Raw genomic sequence first — 22,867 nt, forward strand, 5'->3', positions numbered from 1 at the left:
TCCAGCCCAAGTGTCATTTTTCAGAGAGGACTTTGGACTCCTCCATCTAAACCATCCAGCCTACTCTTCCTTTTTATAAATTTCCATTCATTCTGAGCAGAGTATGGTGTCTCATGCCTATAATCCCAGCACTTTGAAAGGCTGAGGCAGGAGGATGACTTGAGTCCAGGAGTTCAAGACCTCTGGCTTTACCAAATATATATATATATGCCAGGAGCACTGGCCCACACCCATAGTCCTAGCTACTTAAAAGGCTGAGGCAGGACGATTGTTTGAGCCCAAAAGGTTGAGGCTTCAATGAGCTGTGATTACACCACTGCGCTCCAGCCTGGGTGGCGGAGCAAGTTTCATTTTTTTAAGGCTGCATCCAAATAGCCAAGTCAAAATGTCTCTAGTGCCAAAACGGCCACAATAAAGTATCATGTGCGGCATAGAAAATCATTGTTTCCTAAAAGAAGTTTGGAGGAGGGAGTGATGGCTCCCAGCTGAAGAGGACCACAAACAGCTGGGAGAGGTGGCATCTGAGCTGAAATCTGAAAGATGGGGCAGGTCTGGCTATGTGGAAATGAAAGGAATGCCTTCCATATGGCCGGAAGTATGTGCACACAAGAAGGGAGGCTGGCCATTCCTGGGCACGGGTAAAGGCATGAGCAAGCCCTGTTCAGACTGGCAGGAGCACAGGACACCTGAACTGGACAAGGAGCTGGAAGGGGCTGCCGGAGTCTGACTGGACTGGAGCCTGGAGCGAGGGAGTCACGGAGCATTGTCAGCGTCATGCCAGAGACTCCACCAGTAACTCCAGCTCAGTGCTGCGAGCCGAAATGGGTCAGCTCCCCAGCCACAGACAGGGGTGGCCTGGAAAAACCCAGAGAGAACCAGGAATAGAAGCTGGGAAGAGCAGGCTGGAGCTTTGCTCTGCCACAAACAGGCCTTACATCTGGGGTCAAAGAGCCCTGTTCTAAAGGGTTGCTTAGTAGCACAGCTCTTAGCAACAAGTGAAGATGTCTCTAAAGGACCCGCCTGTCCCGGCATTATCCTCTCTTTTGCCAATTTGTTATCAAAATGGGTACCACTGGTAAGCCATGAATTCCTCTCTTAGAGGCTGTATTCCGAGAGGGCAGGATGGGTGTGTCTGATTCATCCTTGCATCTCCCACGCGGGGGTTTGGTGTTGCTCAAGGGAAGTCAGTGTGTGAACATTTGGAAGATAGGAGGCCAAGGAGGAACTGAGATGGTTTAAAAAAGGGATAAAAGAGAAGGAAAAGGAACTCCTACTATGCCAGGAACAGAAAGCCACTGTCCTACTGCATTCACCTTTTGGCAGTTGTCTTCACTTTAATTCTCTCCTCAACTCTAATATTTGCCATCTGGTGATTTAGTAAAATGTTGACCAAGATGACGTCGGAAACTTGATTAGCACCAACGAGAGAACTCTCCAGCACCTCAATACTCAACTCTCCAGCACCTCAATATTCACGGAGCAGTCCAGGGAGATTGGAAGCATTCATTTCACCTGGGAGCTTGCCAGAAAGGCAGAATCTTGGGCCCCACCCCAAACCCACTGAATCACACTTTAACGAGATCACCAGGTGAGTCCTATGAGTGTTACATTTAGAAGCCGACCTCTGAAAGACCCCGTGTATCCAGAACAAAGTCATTAGAGGGAAGAGGAGATTCTAGAACCCTGACTCAACTCTCGGCTTGGTTAGCTTTCTAGAGAATCTTTGCATAGCTCCGGCATGAGTAGGGGAGTGATAGAGAACTCTGTGTGAGTGTGCGTGTGTGTGTGTGTGTGTGTGTGTGTGTGTGTGTGTGTGTGTGTTTTGAGACACAGTCTCACTCTGTCACCCAGACTGGACTGCAGTGGCACGATCTCAGCTTATTGTACCCTCCTCCTCCCAGGTTCAAGCGATTCTCATGCCTCAGCCTCCTGAGTAGCTGGGACTACAGGCCCGTGCCACCAGGCCCAGCTAATTTTTTTGGTATTTTTAGTAGAGATGGGGTTTCATCATGGTGGCCAGGCTGCTCTCGAACTCTTGAGCTCAGGCAATCCACCCACCTCAGCCTCCCAAAGTGCTGCGATTACAGTCATGAGCCACCGTGCCCAGCCTTGCATGTGTTTCTTACTGTGTGTTGTGGTCAAACATTTTGAAAAATAGTTCTTTCTTGTATGTAGGGATGTGTTTCAGACCCTATAACTTGTAATGGAATGTTTTGCAAACTTTTTGACAACCTACAGTAACACACTTTGCACTGCAAACCAGTAGCACACAAAACTAAAAGATAAGTTTCAAAAAACAATATTGACTCTTGCTATGTGCAATGTATTCTGATATTTTCTATTCCAGTCTGTTCTATCTATTCTACTCTGTTCTATTCTACACACACACACACACACACACACACGCGTGAGCACATGACGTAGGTAGTAGGCCAGGTCCCCTCACTTCCTGGATGGTGCACTCTCTTTCACACCACACCGCCAACCTCCTGAGCCAGGCCCTCATCAGGTTTCTATTCCCCAGGGGGACGCTGTGACTTACTTATCACTGATCCTCAGATAAGGCTCCTCACAGCGGATGGGGTCGATGCATTTGAAGCCCCCTTGTAAATTGTAGCACGTCTGCTGCAGGTTGCACGTGTGGTTCCTGTGCTCACATTCGTTGATGTCTGAAATGCAGGGGAGACAAGAAGCGGAGGCAGGGCATTATTGGCCAGGCCAGACGCGTGGGGGTGGGGTAGGCTGGATCTTACTACAGAGCTGTACTATCCAATATGGCAGCCACAGGCCATATGTGGCTACTGAGTACTTGGAATGTGGCTGATCCAAATTGAGATGTGCTGTAAGTGGAAAATACACACCAGATTTTGATGACTTAGTACCAAGAAATAATGTGAGCCAGGCACAGTGGCTTACGTCTGTAATCCCTGTACATTGGGAGGCTGAGGCAGGAGGACCACTTGAAGCCAGGAGTTCAAGACCAGCCTGGGCAACAAAGCAAGGTCTTATCTCTTAATTTTATTTATATATATTTTATATATATATATATTATTTTTTAATTAAAAAAAGAATGTAACTCATCAATAATTTTTATATTGAATACATGCTGAAATAATATTTTGGATATACTGCATTAAAGAAAACATAGTAGTAAAAACAGGAGTTCAAGACCAGCCTGGCCAACATGGTAAAACACAAAAATACAGAAATTAGCCTGGCATGGTGGTATGCGCCTGTACTAAAAATACAAAATACAAAAATTAGCCCAGCATGGTGGCAATGTGCCTGTAGTCCCAGCTACTTGGGAGGCTGAGGCAGGAGAATCGCTTGAACCCGGGAGGCAGAGGCTGCAGTAAGCCAAGATCACACCACTGCACTCCAGCCTGGGCAACAGAGTGAGACTCTGTCACAAAATGAAAAAAAAGAAAGAAAGAAAAGAAAATATAGTAGTAAAAGTAATTTTACCCATTTTTTTCCTCTTTTAATGTGGCTAATAGAAAATGTAAAATTACATAGATGGCTCACATCTGTAGCTCACATGATATTTCTATTGCCTGGCACTACTACGGAGAATTCTTGCTTGGCAATGGGATAAGGCAGGTTCAAGGAGGCTGAGAATGGGTCAGTTGCTTCTGCAATGACCCCTCAGTGGGTGGAGCATGGGGCTGGAACCCAGGCTAAGCAGGCAAACAGGAGAAGGCCCACCCCTTTTACAGTCTGGGGTCCCAGCCCTTCCAGGAACAGAGCAGTCAGGTGCATGAGGTCTCCCTGGCAACCATGCTCTAGGAGATCACTTGGAGAAAGGCTAACCAAACTGCCCTCCAGGCCACGTAAGAAAGCCCGGGCTCTGGCCAGGCCATAAAAGTCCTGCTTAGCTCTGGAGCAGTTCTCAGAGGAGCCTCAGAGATCTGCCTGGGGAGGTAGAAAGCCACGCTTAGAGGCTGCCGTCTGCATCTGCAGAGTTCATTACAGAAGTTTAAGTGGCCAATATCCTGGCCAAAGGACGGGTTACAGGGAGGGAAGACACCAGGCCAGGCATCCTGCCCAGAGCTGCCACTATGAGAGCCACCAGCACCCACTCACACCCCCACCCCTGCCACCTTCCCAAAGCTGCACATGATTCCCCAGGTGAGGACATCCAGATGAGCCCCTGAAGCAGCTCCACCTCACACATACACCCCAGCCAGGCCCCTCCGGACAGCCTTACCTTGGCAGCTTCGGTTGTCATCCAGCAGGATGTAGCCTGGAGGGCAGGAGCAGAAGTACGTGCCGGGCTGGTTCACACACTCATGTTGGCAGAGGAACTCAGAGAAGCTGCACTCGTCCATATCTGGGGTGACAAGTCACATCTGCTGTTTGTAATCCCAGTCTACATGGGGATGGGAGCTTAGGGGCCATCTACTCCAACTCTCACACTGTCTTGATACATACAATGGCTTTACTGCCAAGAAGCTCTCAATTAGCTTCTCCAGCACTTCTAGCAATGGAGAGCTCACTATCTACTGAGGATACCCATTGATATTTGGACAGCTCTAATTCTCAGAAAATTATTTCCTACATGGAGCTGAAATCCACCTCCATCGAGCTTCCAACATCTGCCTCTCACTCGGCTGCACCTTCCATTCATTATAAACCTATTTCACCATGTAGGGGAATCCACCCTCCACCTCTGACCTGCCCAAGGGGCTGAGATTTCTTTGCCCACTGGGATTTTCTGGGGGTTTCCCAAAAAAACATTCCCTGGCCCTAGAGGGCCCTCTGAAGGGGCAACTTTCGCAGTGCCAACTCCCCTCCAATCACCTCTTTCCCCAACTTCAGGAACAATATTGTTCCTAAAGTCACAATTAAGGGACATATCCAAAAGGCCAGGATTTTAATTATATTAAAACTTCACTGTGTAAAAAAAAAAAAACACACAAAAACAAAAACAAACAAAAAAACTGCCTGAAAGAGAAAACTCCGGAGTGGTGAGGGATGGGCATGGATATAATTTTTCTCTTTATGGCCCGCCTACCTCGGATCCTCCCTGGGACAATGGAAGCAGCAGCTTCCAGCCAGCCTGACGTGGAGGGGAGCCCCTGTCCATGTGATTTACAACTCATCCGCATGGGCTATGGCGGTTGATGCAGATGCAGAAGCAGACGTTCCAGAAAAGCCAACTCTTCATCACACACAGAGTTTGGCAACAGAGCCCCTGTTTGAGCCTAATTCGATAAGCATGCCAAAGAAAACATGTTGTTCTTGCATTTGTTGTTTCCCAAAAACTTGCTTTCACTAGTTTCCCCATGTGACATGTCCTCGGATTACTCTCTCACTCACAGACCACTGGTGGCTGGAGTCACCCAGAGAGGGTGTCAACGCAAAAGAAGCTGCCTCTCCACCATCAGATAATTCCGGGTGTTTCACGCCTGGTGCCTCTCACATCCCAGAAGGAAAAACTCCTTCCTGTCTCTCTCAGGGGTCCTCAGGTGATGGGTTATCAGCCAGCAGAATTAGGATGCTGATTTGAAAAGTCACGTGTGCTCAGGTAATATCTGATTTGGTTGTGCCTCCCCGCCTCCCCTAGAAGCCTTGTAGAGCCCCGGGTCTCTGGCTCCAGCCCATCATAACTGAGTGTCCTATTTTATTTCCAAGTGTGTAGATTCCACTCGTACTTTCAGTAGAGTAGTAGTGATGTCTGTCAATCCCTGAGGCTCCCTATATGCCAAGCAGTGGGTTAAATGCTTTACATGCCTCCTCTTATTTAACTCTCACCTCAACCCCATGAAGGAGGTGCTATCACTCTCCATATTTTACAGAAGAAAAACTGAGGCTTACAGAGGTTAGCTGACTTGACCAAGTTCACAGATAACAAGTAAGGAGGAAAGCTGGGACTTGAACCCAGCCTCTAGATCCTACACTTAGAAACACGACACTGTAACGTCTCCCTGAGTAACTGTGCTGAGGGATCAGTGGAGCTGGGGAGCCCTGAGGTTGGGGCAAGCACCCAAGCAGGGTTAGCTCCAGGGCAGATGGAGAGCGTAGCACCCACTCCCAACTCCCACTGGGCAGGGAGGGGCTGTAACAGACCCTACTCAGTTTATCTTTGGGTCTGCAATTCCCAGACTTTGCTTAGGGCTGTGGCTCCACCCTCCAGTGGAAAGCTGAAATACAAGCCCAGTTTCTGGCAGGGAGCATGTATTAGGCCACTTTTACTCCTCCACATGAGAACCCACCATGGTTTCCAGGAACAGCTCAGCTTAGCAAATCCCTGAGAGACAAGGCTAGGAGAGGTCTGGGGCTACACGGAGAGGCCACCCCAGCCGTGATAACACAGTGAGGATAACAGTGCCTGAGGACATGGAGAAGTGCAGAAAGGGGTTAAGTAGGAAGGTGCAGAAACAGACTCTCTCCATCACCCTGTTATCCTGGGCCAGTCTGCTCTAGAAAGCCTACATATCCCGGGGTCACACCAAGTCTTCAGGAGGGTGTGCATCATGGAGAACATGGAGGACAAGTTGGCCATTTGGGGCAAAATGAGTCAACTGAAAATCTTGGCCAAATTGGCATGGATGTAAGCTTCTCAAGAAGCCAAAAGTCTCTTACACCTACACTTAGGGAAGATAAATTAACATGTAATGACTAAAACTCCACTGTGTCCAAAAAAAACCTCCTTGAAAGAGAAAAGTCCAGAGTGTTGCGGGGTAGGCAGGAATATGTGTCTCTCAGTGGCCGGCCTACCTTGGATCCTCCCTGGGACATGGGAAGCAGCAGCTTCCAGCCAGCCTGGAACCAGCCTGGAGCTGGGCCACCCTCTGGGCTCTGCCAACTTATTTAATTTTTGACCACTCTATGAGGGTGGTTGGTTGGTTGGTTGGCTGGTTGATTTTTTTAATAAAGGATGAAACTGAGACTCAGGGAGTGACTACGTCAAGAAAAATAGTAAATAGCAGAGCTAGAATTTGAACTCAGGTCCTCCAGGGTCACTCTACCATATGGCCTATGCAGTAGGGCAATAAACGTCTGTGGATTAACGGAGGATTCTGGAGAAACAAATCATCTCACCACATAATGTTGGATTTTCCACACTTCTTAGTTCCTTGGCCCCAACTCCCCAAGGAGTGCCATGGAGGGAACTGAAATCTAGGAAGAAAGTGGCTTTTCATGCCTAAGGGTATTTTATTTCTGTTTCTGGGCCTTGTATTTAATCAGCCCAAGGCTCTCTGGAACTTCCTGCTTGTGCCTCTGACTGTCCTGGCCCTAGGGAGAGGTGTTCATCTGTTTCATGGGACGCTGTCCCCAGAACATTTCAGTCGTCAGTGAGACTATCACACAAGTTCCATTCATGACCTGGGTCAGTTCCTGTTACAATAAAACCCGGATTAGGAAACTTTCCATTCTGCAGGACAAAAAGATTTTTCACGCCCTAGTGTAGGGCCCACTTCTTTTGAAAGCACAGTGAAACATTATTAATTTAGACTTTGCAAATTCACAACTGCTGATGATGCCAGAAGTGGCTGAAATGGAGTGTACTTTAATCCAACCTTTACAAAAAACAAGGCAAGAAAGGGAAAGAGAGAGAAAGAAAGAAAAGGAGTTGTGTGTGGCTCTATGGGGGATGCTACAGAGATAAATGTGAGTAAGAGGTGGTCCCTATTCTCAAGGTGTTTACAATCCAATAATATTTTTCTAACTAAGAAAAAAAATTTAACTCTCTAGGGGAAAAAAAGAGGGAGTTAATAAGAAAATTATAATAGAGTCCATAAACTAGTGTGGGCAGAAAATCATATTTCCTTGGGCTTGGAAGGAATTTATAAAAGGTCAACTAACCCATCATATCTATGTTCTCACAACAAATTATTACGATTTCATTCATTCAACATTCAATCATTTATCCATTGATTCGAGAACTATTTTTTTGCATGTTCCCTGGGTGCCAGGCCTGGAGTGAGGCACTGATTATTTGCAGAGATTTCAGAAGTTCACAGAACATGTGTGCTTCCATACATGATCTCATTCTTCAATGTTCCCCCCAACCCTACCCGATAAGACATGCTATTATTCCTGGGTCACTGCCCTCTGTAAGTACTTTCTGTGATATCCCCAAGACTTGAGTCGGTGCTGGGTGAGGACAGACAGCTCTCAAACCAACATGCCAAATCGGGTGACTCCTCTCCCTCTTCAACCCCACCTCTGTCCTAGAAGGTAGCCCCACTGATTTTTGCATCAAGGGTCAGATGACAAGGAAGATGAGACTCCACCTCACCTTTTGGGAAGTGACTCATCTCTGTTCTGTGTGATTCTGACCCCACTGCCCTGGAGGATGTCCCAAACTGGACATGTGTCCAGGAAATGAGAGGAAACACCTATGAAGGAAGCCCTTGCCCTTCAACCCCTGCCCAGGCCCCAAGTACAGGTGGAAGTTTCCAATGCCAAAGCCCATTACCACTGCAATGAACGCCATCTTCCTCAAGTTCATATCCTGGGTCACAGCGGCAGATGAAAGAGCCGTAGGTGTTGACGCAGGTTTGCACGCAGGGGTTCTCGGTGGCACACTCATTCACATCTGTGGAAAGCGAAGGCACATTGCTGACTGTCCTCTCAACAGAACAGCCACAATAACTAGGCAGAAAAAGCACCAGCAATGAAATCTACCACCACCAGGAGACCAGAGTCCCAGGTACCAAGGTTCTCCACCCAGGACCTTTGGGAGCATGATCTTAGATCCAAAAGTGTTCACTTAAGGACTGGGGCCTCCATCCACATGTCCCTTCTGGGGTCAAAAGTCAGGCAAAGTGGAAACTATATGTATGCACATGATATAAACATATACACATATACACCTGCTGGTAAGTCTATGCTCCAACGCACCCCCCCCCCACCAGGAATTTCCAGGCAATACCTGCTCCTTCCATCACCGGTTGCATTCCATCAGTGAACACCCCTCACCCTCACTGACTTGGAAGTTTCAGGTTAACAAATAACCATGATGATTCTAATAATATATTTATTATGCATAAATAACTTTGCTCATTAGGGAAGGATCCTGCACTCACTTGATCCTTACATCGAGGACCATTGCCCACTTTAGAGGTTAAGTAGGTTAAGGAGAAGACCACCAAGGGACACAAGGAGCAATGGGAAATCCATTACCTTGAGTGTGGTGGTGGTGGTTTCATGCGGGTACACGTATGTCAAAATTAATAAAATCATGGTGCAGTTTATTATACACTGATTATGCATCAATAAGATTGTTTAAGCATTTTTGAAGGACCAGGCATAGTGGCTCATGCCTGTAATCCCAGCACTTTGGGAGGCTGAGGCAGGTGGATTGCTTGAGCCCAGGAGTTTGAGACCAGCCTGGGCAACATAGTGGGACCCCATCTCTTCAAAAAATTTAAAAATTAGCCAGGTGATGTGGCACATGCCTGAGGTCCCAGCTACCCGGGAGGCTGAGGAGGGAGAATCACTTGAGCCTGGGAGATTGAGGCTGCAGAGAGCTGAGATCATGCTACTGTACTCCAGCCTGGGTGACAGAGTGAGACCCTGTCTCAAAAAAAATAAAATAAAATTATAGGCCAGGTGCAGTGGCTCACACCTGCAATCCCAGCACTTTGGGAGGCCAAGGCAGGTGGATTACCTGAGGTCAGGCATTTGAGACCAGCCTGACCAACATGGTGAAGTCCCGTCTCTACTAAAAAAATACAAAAAAATTAGCCAGGCATGGTAACAGGTGCCTGTAATCACAGCTACTTGGGAGGCTGAGACAAGGGAATCGCTTGAACCCCAGAGGCAGAGGTTGCAGTGAGCTGAGATCACGCCACTGCACTCCAGCCTGGTTGACAGAGCTAGACTCTGTCTCAAAAAAAAAAAAAATACATATATATATATATATACACACACACACACACACACAGACACACACACACACATATACATATAATTGTTTTTGAAGATTGAGAGGTGTACCCAAGTCCACCAGCTAACAAGGACACACAGTGGGAACTGGACCATGAGTCTGGGGTTTTTCCACAAAAACCAAGATTCATTCTGCACAGCTCATCGTGCGGGGAGGGCAGGGAAGAGCCTCTTTCCCACTGGCATTGGTTGACCCATTGTAAGCACCATCCCACAATGCTCCATACACCAATGGCCAAAGTTCCAACTGAGAGATTTTCTATCCTCTTCCCAAGTCCAGGTAAACCTCTTAGGCCTCTGAAAAGAGATGTCAGTGTTTTCAGAGCTAAAAGCCTTCACGGTGAGCAGACTGAGAGGCTTTTCTTACAGGGGAGGCTAATCCCATGGCCACAGAGTTCCTGCCTTCTAGCATCTCTGGAGCTCTCAGGGAGAAAGCAAATAAATGAACAGCTGTAGAGAGAGGGTCTAGCAAGACACTGGCCCCCACCAGTGCCCGTGGGAGGTTGGAGTTTCCCCACCGGGGACGGGAGGGGGTAGGAAAATGTCCACTGTGCTAAGCCACTGAGTGCAAGTTCAGACAGGACAGTGCCGGCAAGTGTTAGGGCTGGTGGCCTCAGCCTCTGGCCAGGCACTGGCCACTCGGAGGTGAATGAACTCATTCCACCCCCTCACCGCTCTCAGCTGCTTCTGAAGAGCAGGGCGACCAAAATGATTCTGCCCCCCTGGGGTTCTCACTGCCCTTTCCTGCCAGCCCTTTCCAAATGCCCTTCTGAATCTGCTGAGGGCACACAGGGCCCTACTCCAACCTGTTGGACAAGAAGTCTGGGCCCCTGGTTTTACTCTCAGATCTGCTACCACGTGGCTGTGTGACTTTGGCCAAGTTGCTTAACCTTTTTGAGCCTTGATTTCCTCAGTGAAGCAGAGCCACAAACACCTGCCTGCTGACCTCACGAGGCTATTTATTATTTGGGTTCAGTGAGATGAACAGATGTGACAATGCTCTAGCGTGTACAGCACTCCTCCACACACTAAGAGTCAGGATTGCAAAAGCTCACCGGAGTATGCGACGCCCTGTGCTGCCCATGGGCCCTGCTGATGCAGCATCCCAGTGGCTGAGTGCCCATACCCAGGCCTGGGTGCCGGGCCTGCTGCTTTATTATGCTGTGGACTTGGCACTGCCAGGTGTATTATCTGCTCTTTGTCACACACCTGTCCCTCAGAGGCCTGAAAGACGCAGGCACCTTTTGGCTTGGGCATGGCTATGCCTCAGGAGGTACTGGGGGCACGGTGCCAGCCTGTGGCTGGCACCTCCAATCCCAGGCCTTGGCACAGAGAAGCCTGCATCTGCCCTAAGCTGCTTATCACAGCAGCAAGGGAGCCAGGCGCCCCCTCCTGCTCCAGTGGGAAGGAAGGGCCCTTGTTTATCCGCTTCCTCAACCTCCTGGCCTGGTGTCTACTCTCAGAAGAAAATGACCTCTTTTGGCGTGAGGAACACAGTCCAGAATTCTTGGAACAATTAGCAGAACAAGCTTTGGAGGAGAGACTTAGAAAGAATCCAGGATCAAACTCTTTAACACTGATGCCTTCCTATTTACCGATGATTTAGATACAATTAAAGTAAAGGAGACCTAATAGCCTCCAAACTCAATGGCCAGGAGCCTGCCAGCCAGAACTCCAAGGGTGAATGAAACAAGGAAATGGGCCCTGCAAAGCCTGAGGTCTCCAGACAAAGACCTCATTCTGCGTCTGCAGCACTGCCTCCAACTCCAACCTGGGCCAAGCAGCTGCCAGGGGCTGGAGGCCTGGGCCGGGAGCTGGAAGTTGAGGGGGAAGTCGGGGGCCAAAGCAGGATTTGCGCTAATTCCTTGGGTCTTAAGTCCCCCATTCACTTCCTGAGCAGAAGAAACCTTCAGATGGAAACCACAATAGGCATGCAACTTGTTTTTCTTACTTATCAGTATTTCAAATGATCATGTGAAAACCACAAAATGCCTTTGTTTCAGTCTGGTTTTGTGGGGGCACGCTGAGTAGCAGGTGATGTTACCACCACCACCAGACCCTTTGCTGAGGAACAGGCCATCCTGGCACAGGTTGGAGGGAAAAGTATAGCAAGAGACCTCAGAATCGCCCACGACACCCCTGCCTAGCGTGGATGTGTTATTTTATGATTCTTGGAGGGCCAGGGACCCTGACCAACCCTCCTCAGGCCTCAGGAACTGAACTTAGGCTATAGGACACGCAACCAAATTTCTGATTAGGCAAGAAAGTCAGCAAGGCTACTTCTGGATAGCAGACACAGAAAAGAAGCGAATCCATGAAACTGTACACTCCCAGCCAGTGGAGGATTGGGGTCCTACCCTCAGCCATATTCAGAGCACTTTTTGAGATGCTTCGCATAGCAAGGTTCAGGTCTCACGTTTCTGTAGTAATGGGGATGGGCGGGCAGTGGCAAGGAATGGGAATATACTGTAGCAGCAGTATTTCCCACAAACATAAGCTGCCAGGTGCTGAAGAAGGCTGCAGCTAGTGTCTCACGTCATGTCCAAGTTATCATGCACGTCACATACCTTGGCAAGACCTTCCATCCTCATTGAGGGTAAAACCAGGGTTGCATGTACAAGAATAAGATCCAGGAACATTCGCACAGAGCTGCTGGCAGTAACCATAGCGACATTCATCAATGTCTGGAAACAGAAATGCAAGCAAAGTGAGACAGGTCTCCTCACTCAATGATGCCCCCACTAGCATGGCATGATTGCCTTGCTCTTCCCAAACAGGATCATGAACGGAAGCAAATGGGAACAGGAGCCAAGACAGTGCCTACTGAGTGTCATGGATGGTGATGCTGTCTCGAATACAAGGCTCAATCTCCCCACAATCTTTCCCCTCCTCGACCCATCTCAGTCCCATAAATACCTGAACCTATCCTAAAAGCTGCAGAAGAAATTTCTGCTTCGATTGGGATGTTGGGCAAAACGAGCTCTCCAATTTTACCCAGCTCTAAGATTCAACACTAAGGTTTATCCAAGATGGACTCTCCAATTTTTCCCAGCTCTAAGATTTGAGATTACCCAGCTCTTAAGATTTATCCAATGTTAAGATTCAACTCAAAGATTCCATATAGAGGCTCCACTGCCCAGGATTCTTCTTAACACGTAAGAAGAATCCATAGCATCACTCCAATAGGCTCCTTGCCAGCTCCATGAACAATGAATATGTCCAGCTGTCAGGAACAAGAGCCAGTTAGGCTGGGACGAGCTGGGCAGCATGACCCTGGAGACCCATGAATCCAGTAACATGAGGGCACTGGAATTCACCCTGAATCTCCTCCTTGCACCAGAGTGAACATAAAACTCTGGATAAACACACCTCTTCCAAGCCACAGCTGGCCTTGCCAGGGAAAGCGGCGGCACTGTGGGTGAATGGATCCTTTGAGCAGAGCTGGGCAATGTGACCTCCCTGTAATATGTATCCATCAATGGGGAGCCTGATGTCATTGGGAAAGCACTTCTCAACACCCCAAGCTGATGTGATAATGGGCTGGAGAATTCATTCCTGTGGGGTAAGGGTAGTGAATGAAATCACTAGCCTCCTGGCAGAGTCTGAGATGGCACCAATACAGGCTCCTGCTGTGACCAGTTGATCTGACTGTAGCTGGAACTGGTCCTTATCCCCACCTTCCCCAATCTAACCAGGTTTCCTCCCTGGTCCCCCTGTTCCTTTGGAACCAGGGGCCATCCAGGACTCTGGAGGCCGGCTTAGAGCCTCAGTCCCTGTGCCTGGTTTCTACCTACTGCCAGGAATGACTCCACCTCCCAGATCCATTTTGATCCCTTACCTATTGTTCAGCCCTTCTCAGATTCTGTGCCCTGTCCTGTGATTCTGTTTTGTCTCTAAGTCCCGGCTACTTCTAACCTGGCCATTGCACTGCCCCTGAGTGCAGAGCAGCTCTTGCACAGAGGGCCCATTGGCTGTACAGTGGCTGGCCCTGACTTCTTCCCAGAGTCAGGGCACATCACCAAGGCCAGGCAGGCAGCAGGGGCTGGAGAGGGTACCCTTCACTAGGGGTACCTTGGAAAAAAGGCAGCCTCCCTGACCCCTCATTTTTCTGCAAAAGCAGCATCTTCAGTGGTACACAGAACAGACAGTGTGTGGCTATGGAACTTGCATTTTGAAAGGGAAAGGTGAGTTTAGCCAGGGGAGGGCAGGAGTTCAGCCATAATTAGGCGATGTCTTCCTTTCAGATGTGAATATGAGTGGCTGGGCCACATGGTACCATGCTAGGCATCCATGAGCATCCTTCCCACAGCTCCATGCTCCCAGGAAGAGAACAACCCTCCCAGGTAGAGGAATGTCCGAGTTGCTGGCATCCCTCACATCAGAGGGTTTCTGTAACAGGGCTGGTATATCCCGGTCTCCCCCTACCACTCCAGCGCCCCTTGTGGTGGGAAAAAAAAACTAGACTGAGACACAGGAGACTTGGAAGTTAGACCCAACTCACTTTGTCTAAAATGTTCTTTCTCTTTGAGTCTCAGTCTGCGATGCTATAAAAGTTGGATGACATAATATTCAACATCCTTTCCAGCTCTGAAATTCGACATATTAAGTTCCTGTACAAATAACTCTCTGTCACTGATCTGCTTATGTTCAAATAAGTAGCATCAAATTTTCCATTATAGCAGAGGTTGGTTTGAATGCACAGTGACTGTCATATTCACAGACGCCCATGTGCAAGCCTGGAAAGGAGAATCAAGCCAATCTAGGCCTCAAGGATGCTTCGGACGGGCCTTGAGGGCAGACCTACTCAGCCTCAATCAAGAAACTTGGAAAGAGGTAGCTTTTCTTTGTTTCCATGATTTCGTTTGGATCTGTTTCTCAACTCCTCCAGGACTGACTTTCAGGCAACAGAATGGTGTCTTAGAGAATTTAAACTGGCAGGGCCTTTTCTAGAAAACACAGCATAGAAATCACACCCTAGAATTAGAAATTGAAGTGACAGCTAGAGTTTGCTGTGAATTCACTCACTTGGCTAAACCCAAAACTAGAGGGGAAGAAAGGAAAATAACCTTCCAGTAAAATAAACGGAAAGATCAGACAGCAGATGCTAACTGCAAAGGCAGTTCTCAATTGGTGATGACTGACTCCTCAGGAGTCAAATGGAAGGCCATAGCCGGTGGGGTGGGTGTGGTGGTCGGTGGCGGGGAAGGGCAAAGACAGGGTGTTGAAAGGAACTGATGTAAGATCAGGATCTACTGATCCACATTCAAGACTTGCCACATTTCTGTGACTAAGCGAAAGTGTTCCCTTCTCTTAGCATTATTTCTAACTAAAGCAAAATCATCCTCACCTCTGTCACTTCCTGGCCTGGATATAAACTTCGTGAAGACAGGAAGAAAGTCAAGGTAAAATCAAACTTAAAAATTACATACAAAACTATAGCCCTTAAAAAATATATTTGAGGCTGGGCATGGTGGCTTACACCTGTAGTCTCAGCACTTTGGGAGGCTGAGGCGGGCAGATCACTTTAGCCCAGGAGTTCGAGACCAGCCTGGCCAACATGGCAAAACCCTGTTTCTACAAAAAATACAAATATTAGCTGGGCATGGTGGCACATGCCTGTAACGCCAGCTACTCACTCAGGAGGCTGAGGCACGAGAATCACTTGAACCCAGGAGGTAGAGATTGCAATGAGTCAAGATCGTGCCACTGCACTCCAGCCTGGGCAACAGAGGGAGACACCATATCAAAAAAAAAAAAAAAACAAAAAAACAAAAAAAACCATTCAAGGCCGTGCGTGGTGGCTCACACCTGTAATCTCAGCACTTTTGAGGCGGGCAGATGACTTGAGCCCAGGAGTTCAAGACCAGCCTGGCCAACATGGCAAAAGCCCCATTTGTACAAAAAATACAAAAATTATCTGGGCGTGGTGGCACATGCCTATGATCCTAGCTACTCGGGAGGCTGAGGCAGGAGAATCACTCAAACCCAGGAGGCGGAGGTTGCGGTGAGCCGAAATTGTGCCATTGCACTCCAGCCTGGGGGACAGTAAGACTATGTCTCAAAAATAAATAAATACATTCAAAAACTATAATGATGACAAGATGGCGATGATGGCAATTGATTTTCAAGGGTGGTTACACATGTGAGTTCAATAGCCTTCCACCCCTCCCGCCCTCCCTAGCAAAGAAAAGCTTACTACCCTCAGGCAGCCAGCTATGCCCATACCTCAAAATGCCCCTGGCAACCGTTAACTTCCAAGGGTCCCTGTGACCCCCCAGAGAGCTGTTACCTAAGCACTGGCCTTCCAGAAGCCAATATCCGTCGGTGCAGGAGCAGGTGTACCCGCCTTCAGTATTGATGCAGATCTGGGTGGGGTTGCACTGGTGGGAATCTGTTGCACACTCGTCCACATCTGTAATACAGACATAGTCCAAAGAATGTCACTCACATCCATCTAGAGCCCTGGAGCCACCAGGGGTGCCAGTGGCTTGTCTTGGCTGGGAGGCAGTTAATAAGGTCACTAGGTTACACCCAAGGAGGTGGCAGTGCTTCCCCGATGGGCACCCTCTAGGAGACACTGACCTCTACTGAAGGCTGAGCTAGTCTGCTCACCAGAAATCCACAAAGGGAAATGGCCAAGAAGGGAACCCTTATCCTCAGGAATCCTTCTGCCATCCTATGCCACTGCTCTCTGAAGGTGCATCACCTTGACAATAACCATTACTTGATTTAGAAAGCCATTTTGTATTAGGCTTATTCGATCATATGTTAAACAGGGGTCTGCTGCGTACCTACTGTGTGCACAGGACTATGATAAACACCACTGAGAACAAAACAGAAGTAAAGGAAATGTCCCCAGCCGGGCGTGGTGGCTCACGCCTGTAATCCCAGCACTTTGGGAGGCTGAGATGGGTGGATCATCTGAGCTCAGGAGTTCAAGACGAGCTCAGGCAACATGGTGAAACCCCGTCTCTACTAAAAATTAAAAATTAGCCGGGCCTGGTGGCATGCGCCTGTAGTCCCAGCTACTCAGGAGACTGAGCTGGGAGGATCGTTTGAGCCCAGGAGGTGGAGGCTGCAGTGAGCCGAGATCTCACGACTTCACTCCAACCTGGGAGACAGAGTGAGACCCTGTCTCAAAAAAAAAGAAAAAAAAAAAAGTTCCCAGCCAACAGAAGCTGGCAGTCCAGTTGCTTAATGGTATTCACCCATGAAAATCTTTCGGTCTGAAGCTCTCCAGTCTTCACTCCACTCCAGAGTTCCTGGGGCTAATCTCTGTCTGTCCTCTGCTCACAGCAAGTCTCTCTATGCTGCTCTAGAGCCCACTGCCACCTGTCTGGTGGCATGAAGATACTTGCATCCACCTCGGTCCCTTCTTAACTTAGAGCTTCAGAGCACAGATATCGAGCCATATTCATGGCCATTCCCAAGCCATCTGGTGTGGACAGTCAGTGCTCAAAACTGTTTGTTGAAACTGAAACATCCTCCTCCCCTTTCTCCCCTGCACTGCACTTTAGGGGAGAGCGCCCAAGATCCTGAAATGGACCTCCCGATGCCACACTCTCACTTTGACCTAAAGGAAGAGACTTTTCATTAAATATTCACACATTAATTTACTCCACAAGGATCCACGGTGCCTCCTGGATCTGCCTGGTCCAGAGGACCCCAAAACCTTTTCTCCTTGTCAGCCCTGCCTTCACCTGCACCTTGGTGGGTCACCTTCCCTCCCCTCTTCATTCCTGCATCAGGGTTTGCTCATCTACACCTTTTCTCCACCTTCACCGAATGGACCATGGTGCAGTCGGAAGTAATACTGAAAGCTGCAATTCACTGAGCCTGTGTTATGTGCCTGACACCTACCTTGTTACTTGTATTTACTCTCACATCACCCTGTGAGATGGGCTCACAATCCCCATTTTACAGATGGGAAAACTGAGTGGAAAGAGCTAGTAAGCACCAAGCCAAGAGCTGAGTCCAGGCCTCCCTGCCTGCCTGACTCTAAGTCTACTCCGTGCAGGTCTAACAGAGGTCATGCCACCCAGGACCAAGCAGATTCAGGGGGGAGCTGGCAGACTGGGCTGAGGGAGGGCTGAGCTTTTGTTGCTTTTTACTGACCCCACTCCCACGCTGTCTGCCTCCTGACACTGCAGATTGCAGACTTGATCATCATCCATTCAGTTGGCTTCTTTGAATACGTACGGTGGGGATGGGGGTGTCTAAGACCCAAAAGCGTAAGCTCCTTGAGGACAAGGGCCTTGTGTAGCACAGGGCTTCATGAGCTTCAGTAAAACGTTCAACTGGGTGAGCAGTGGTCCCTCGGCTTCAGGTGATATGGCTACAAATCCACCATCCACCTGCAACAGCCCAACACTAACAACGCTGATCAGTCCCCACCCTACCCCAAAATGACAGCTGTCTGGGAATCCTATGGAAGTGGCTTTCTCTCCTCTAAACATGAACAACCTCCAAGAACCTAGTGCCAAGATGATGGCAGCCTCCACTCCACCCTGATGGTGAGCATGTGCAGCCTCAGTGGCAAAGACCCAGCCCTGTTCTCAGCTGCAAGGACTCCAGCCTCCCCTTTGCCTCCCTCCCATCCAGCTCTGCCCACCAAGCACAGCCTCCCAGGGGAGCTGGTGAATAATGCTTGGCCAGAAGCTGCTCCTGCTCAAATCCACAGTGAAGTCTACGACAATAAATAGTGCCACTATCGGCTGGTGCGTATTTACATTTTCCCAGCAGGGAGTGATGGATGGCAATTGTGTGCTGGGAACAACACTGCCTTAGGAATTTCTGTTCTTTTTCCTGCCTTGAGGGGAATGAAGGGTGAGGGTGACCAACACAGGAGAAGAATCACTGGAGAGGCTTGGTGGCAGCAAGTTCCCAAGCCTCTGTGCTTGCGTAATTTGCATCCCACACAACTGTGCCTGCCAAGTCCTACAGAGAGAAACCAGACACATGCCAGCAGGCCAGGCTGGACTCAGAAGGGCACAAAGGGCCCCATCGTGGGCATGTGTGCGAAGTATTCAGGCCGAAAATCAAAATCCTTGAAGTTCACTCTTTTAAAAACTCCAGCACTTTTACTGAACTAAAGAATTAACTCAGCCAGGCGCAGTGGCTCATGCCTGTAATCCCAGCACGTTGGGAGGCCAAGGTGGGTAGATTGCTTGAGTCCAGGAGTTTGAGACCAGCCTGGGCAACATGGCAAAACGCTGTTTCTACTAAAAACACAAAAAATTAATCGGGTGTGGTGGCGCACACCTGTAGTCCCAGCTACTCAGGAAGCTGAGGTGCGAGGATCACCTGAGCCCAGGAAGTTGAGCCTATGGTGAGCCAAGATTGCACAACTGACCTCTAGCCTAGGCAACACAGCAAGACCCCATCTCAAAAAAAAAAAAGAATTAACTCAGTTATACGACACTTTTGTTTATACAGATTTTAAAATTAAAATTTTAACTTTCACTAACTTGTTTAATGAATTGTCAATAGAAAGTATATTTTGAGAAGTCAATAAGTCCCTGAAGTTTTTTTTGGCGGGGGGGCGGGGGGGGGGGGGACTCGCTCATCTTTATAGCCTCAAAACACACCTGGTGTAATGCTGTGTCCCTGGTAATGTTCAAGAACTATTGAATGAATGAACACATGAACAGCAAACATCAATCCCTCGCAGCCCCCAGAAAGGTTTTTCCAGCCAACTAGCTGACAAGCCCATTTGGGTGTGTGTACTTTAAAAACAGCCACCACCACGCCAACCACTGTCAGCTTACACACCTGTTGGAGCTAAAACTGGAAGTGTTCACACGGTGGGCTTCCTCGGGGGGAGGCTGAAAGACTCATCACACATTCCAGCTCACAGCGGAACTTCTTACATTAAATACATTTGACTTAAATCACAGAAGGAAAAATACATTGAATCACTCCAAGGACATTCTTTGGCAGGGCCTCCCTTTCCGCATCAGTGGAAAAGTACAAGCTATGACAACCTGAGCAAGTGTCAGTATCCTCATGGGCAAACAGGGTCTGCTTTCTTTTCCTGTGCAATAGTCAGGAAGAGTCCCCTAAGAGAAAAGAATGCTGGGTGCATTCAATCCTTTATTCATTCACTTGCTCACTCATTCATTCATTCATTCTTTTTTTTTTTTTTTTTTTTGCGACGGAATCTCGCTCTGTCGCCCAGGCTGGACTGCAGTGGCACAATCTCAGCTCTCTGCAAGCTCTGCCTCCCGGGTTCACACCACTCTTCTGCCTCAGCCTCCCGAGTAGCTGGGACTACAGGTGCCCACCACCATGCCCGGCTAATTTTTTTGTATTTTTAGTAGAGATGGGGTTTCACCATGTTAGCCAGGATGGTCTCTATCTCCTGACCTCGTGATCTGCCCGCATCGGCCTCCCAAAGTGCTGGGACTACAGGCATAAGCCACCGTGCCCGGCCCCCATTCATTCATTCTTTATGCTCTACAGCGGCTGTGTGTTCGTGTGTGTGTGTGTGTGTGTGTGTGTGTGTGTGTGTGTGTGTCCTCCCCAGCCTCCATGACCTTTGGAAGAGCTGGCATCAAGCATATTCCCTCCCGCTGTATGGTACCCAGAAGCAGACTTTACTGAGAGTCCTCTCATCTCCCTGCTCCCTCCTGGCTGCTGTCACACCAGTCGGGTGCCTGGGCACTTGGAGGATTCTGCCACTGCAACCATGGCTTGGCTCCCCACAGGTGAGGCAGTGTCTATCTGCTGCCCAGATGACCAGCACCCTGGCAACTGGAGGAAAGCGCTCACCAGCTCTCCCAGAACCTGGAAAAGCCCAGCACTGCCCCTGCCAGGAAGAAGTCGTCATCTTCTTCAAGCAGCACAGCTCTGCTGACCTTGCAGTCTCACCTGCACTGGCACCTCTCCCTTGAGACATCCACAGAGTGGCCTTCTCAATCTGAAACAACTGCCCACTTAGGAAAGTCATCAAAACCCATCAACATCACCTCCTCGATGCCTTCCAAGGAGGCCATAGACAGAAAGGGCTTTCAGGCCCCAGGACAGTGGCCTACATATTCGGGAAGCTCTTTTAGGATTTCATACCCTTAGCTATGTCTCACATTCCCCAGCCAGACAGTAAGCTTTACGTGGGCAGATATGCAAAGACAAGGGGAATAAAGGGATGTCCCTCAGGCTGGTGTGTTTTAAAGGAGTAAAAGAATGTCCTTCAAGTACAGAAAAGATCTTACAAAGGCACCAGATGAAGAAACTGGCCTCAACACATCAAAATACAACTGTCCAACAATCTCGGGGACAACAAAATGAACAGAACCTTCCATTGTGACTCACGGACAGCACAGGAAAGGGCCACAGCCCACACATCTGCTGACCGTTCCAGTCCTTGGAGCAGGACTCTGCAGAGGAAGCCAGTGGTGATTGGCACTCCTCTCCTTCACTGTATGGAGTTCTCAGACAGCTTCGTGGGTATTACATTGTTGATTTATGCCCATTTTATGTCCCCCCCTTGGGAGTGGGCTGGTTCTCAGAAAACATCACACAACCCACTTTTCTATCCCATATAAAAGTAACGGTTCCAAGTATGATCTTAGTATTAACTCACAGATTATTAAATAAAATCTCTATAGGCAGTTATAACAGACTTAACATATCACATTAAATATGCATAAATATGTTCAAATATAAATAACATGCATATGTATGATAGCTATGTGTTATATTTGAATGCACATATTATATACATATATGTGTTTACAGTTCAGCATTTATTCCTGAAAGTTGAAAATACTTTGTTTTCATAACACAAATTCTAACAGAAATAAAATGTCCTTTAAAAACTGTACAAAACAAAACAAAACACTAATGGTTCCCCATGCCCATGGGGAGAACATTTTCTAGGTCATTCTCCAAGCACCAAAGTTTAAAAGAAAAATACACCAAAGGGCTGAGAACTCCCCAGAAAAGACTAGCAGGTAAAACAATAAGAACTTTGGGAGCAGACAGAGCTGGGTGTGAATCCAGGCTCCCACATTTGGTAACTAAATAAGGCAGGGCAATTTACTGGATCCTTGGGTGTTCTGCAACAGGGCTGATGTAGCCTGCCTCGTAGGTAGATGTGAGAGTTCATGAATTAACAGGAGCACAGGTGCCAGCCTGACTGCCTGGCATATAGTTCCCTTCCCCGGGGAGGTGCTGTTTCTGACAGCTGTGGAAGATAGAAGAAGCTTGGTCTCTGCCTCCTGCAGATGCTGTTCTAGAATTCACTAAAGACACCAGGATGACAGCCCAGGGGTTTCATGGGCTATAAGCATGGTTAGTTCTGTGATTCAACTACAGCTTAAGCCAGGGACTTCTCCCCCTTGAGCCCCAGGCACATGGCGGGAGATCTGGACAAGAGGTAAGGAAAGCCAGGGTACATTCCTTCATGGAGTCTCCATCTCCACCTCTGCACCCAGGCATCTCTGGGCCCATCTATGATTCTATAATTGTAGGCATCCAAAAGCATAAAGGTACGTGTGTCTAATGGCCATGTATGATCAACCTTTTCAATCTGATTCTTGCCTCTTCCCGTGCCTTCTTTGCTCCAATACTGTGAACAGGCAAGGTCTGACTTTGTGAGCCTGTGTACCTAACGTCGGCCGAATATCTCAGTTCTTGTGTGAGAATGGCCATCAGCCAAAGGGAAACATTCTCACTGGGTGACACTGGGAGAAGCTTTCCAAGAGCCCTTGGAAGACACACCTTTCCAGGGCCTCCACTCTTCCTTTTTTGGATATGGCAAAAATCATTTCCTTGGTAGTAAATTTTTACCCAGTGAAATAACATGTTTTCCCAGCCCATTTTTGTTCCTTCCTTGCTCAAGCTAATGGGGCTTGATAAGAAAGAAGAAAACAACAATGGCACATTCCTACGCCTCCAAGTGAAGCCAGTTTCAGGCCTGCTGCTGGGCTGGGTCGGTGCCATTTTTCAGCAAGACAAGCCCAGCCAAGGC

At 48.4% G+C, this 22,867-nt stretch overlaps 1 protein-coding gene across 6 annotated transcripts in view; it reads right to left on the reverse strand.

The window, feature by feature from the left end:
• Window positions 1-22,867, reverse strand: part of FBLN5 (fibulin 5) — an 80,390-nt gene that overhangs the window by 10,626 nt on the left and 46,897 nt on the right. For all 6 annotated transcript variants that reach the window (XM_063698125.1, XM_063698124.1, XM_019010009.4 and 3 more), the window contains 5 exons: window positions 16,187-16,309; window positions 12,465-12,581; window positions 8,426-8,545; window positions 4,208-4,330; window positions 2,543-2,669 (listed from right to left, as the gene is read on the reverse strand). In XM_063698125.1, coding sequence (XP_063554195.1) covers window positions 2,543-2,669; window positions 4,208-4,330; window positions 8,426-8,545; window positions 12,465-12,581; window positions 16,187-16,309 — 610 coding nt within the window. The remainder of the gene's footprint in view (window positions 1-2,542; window positions 2,670-4,207; window positions 4,331-8,425; window positions 8,546-12,464; window positions 12,582-16,186; window positions 16,310-22,867) is intronic.

This window comes from Gorilla gorilla, chromosome 15, assembly GCF_029281585.2.
Source record: "Gorilla gorilla gorilla isolate KB3781 chromosome 15, NHGRI_mGorGor1-v2.1_pri, whole genome shotgun sequence".
NCBI lineage: Eukaryota > Metazoa > Chordata > Mammalia > Primates > Hominidae > Gorilla > Gorilla gorilla.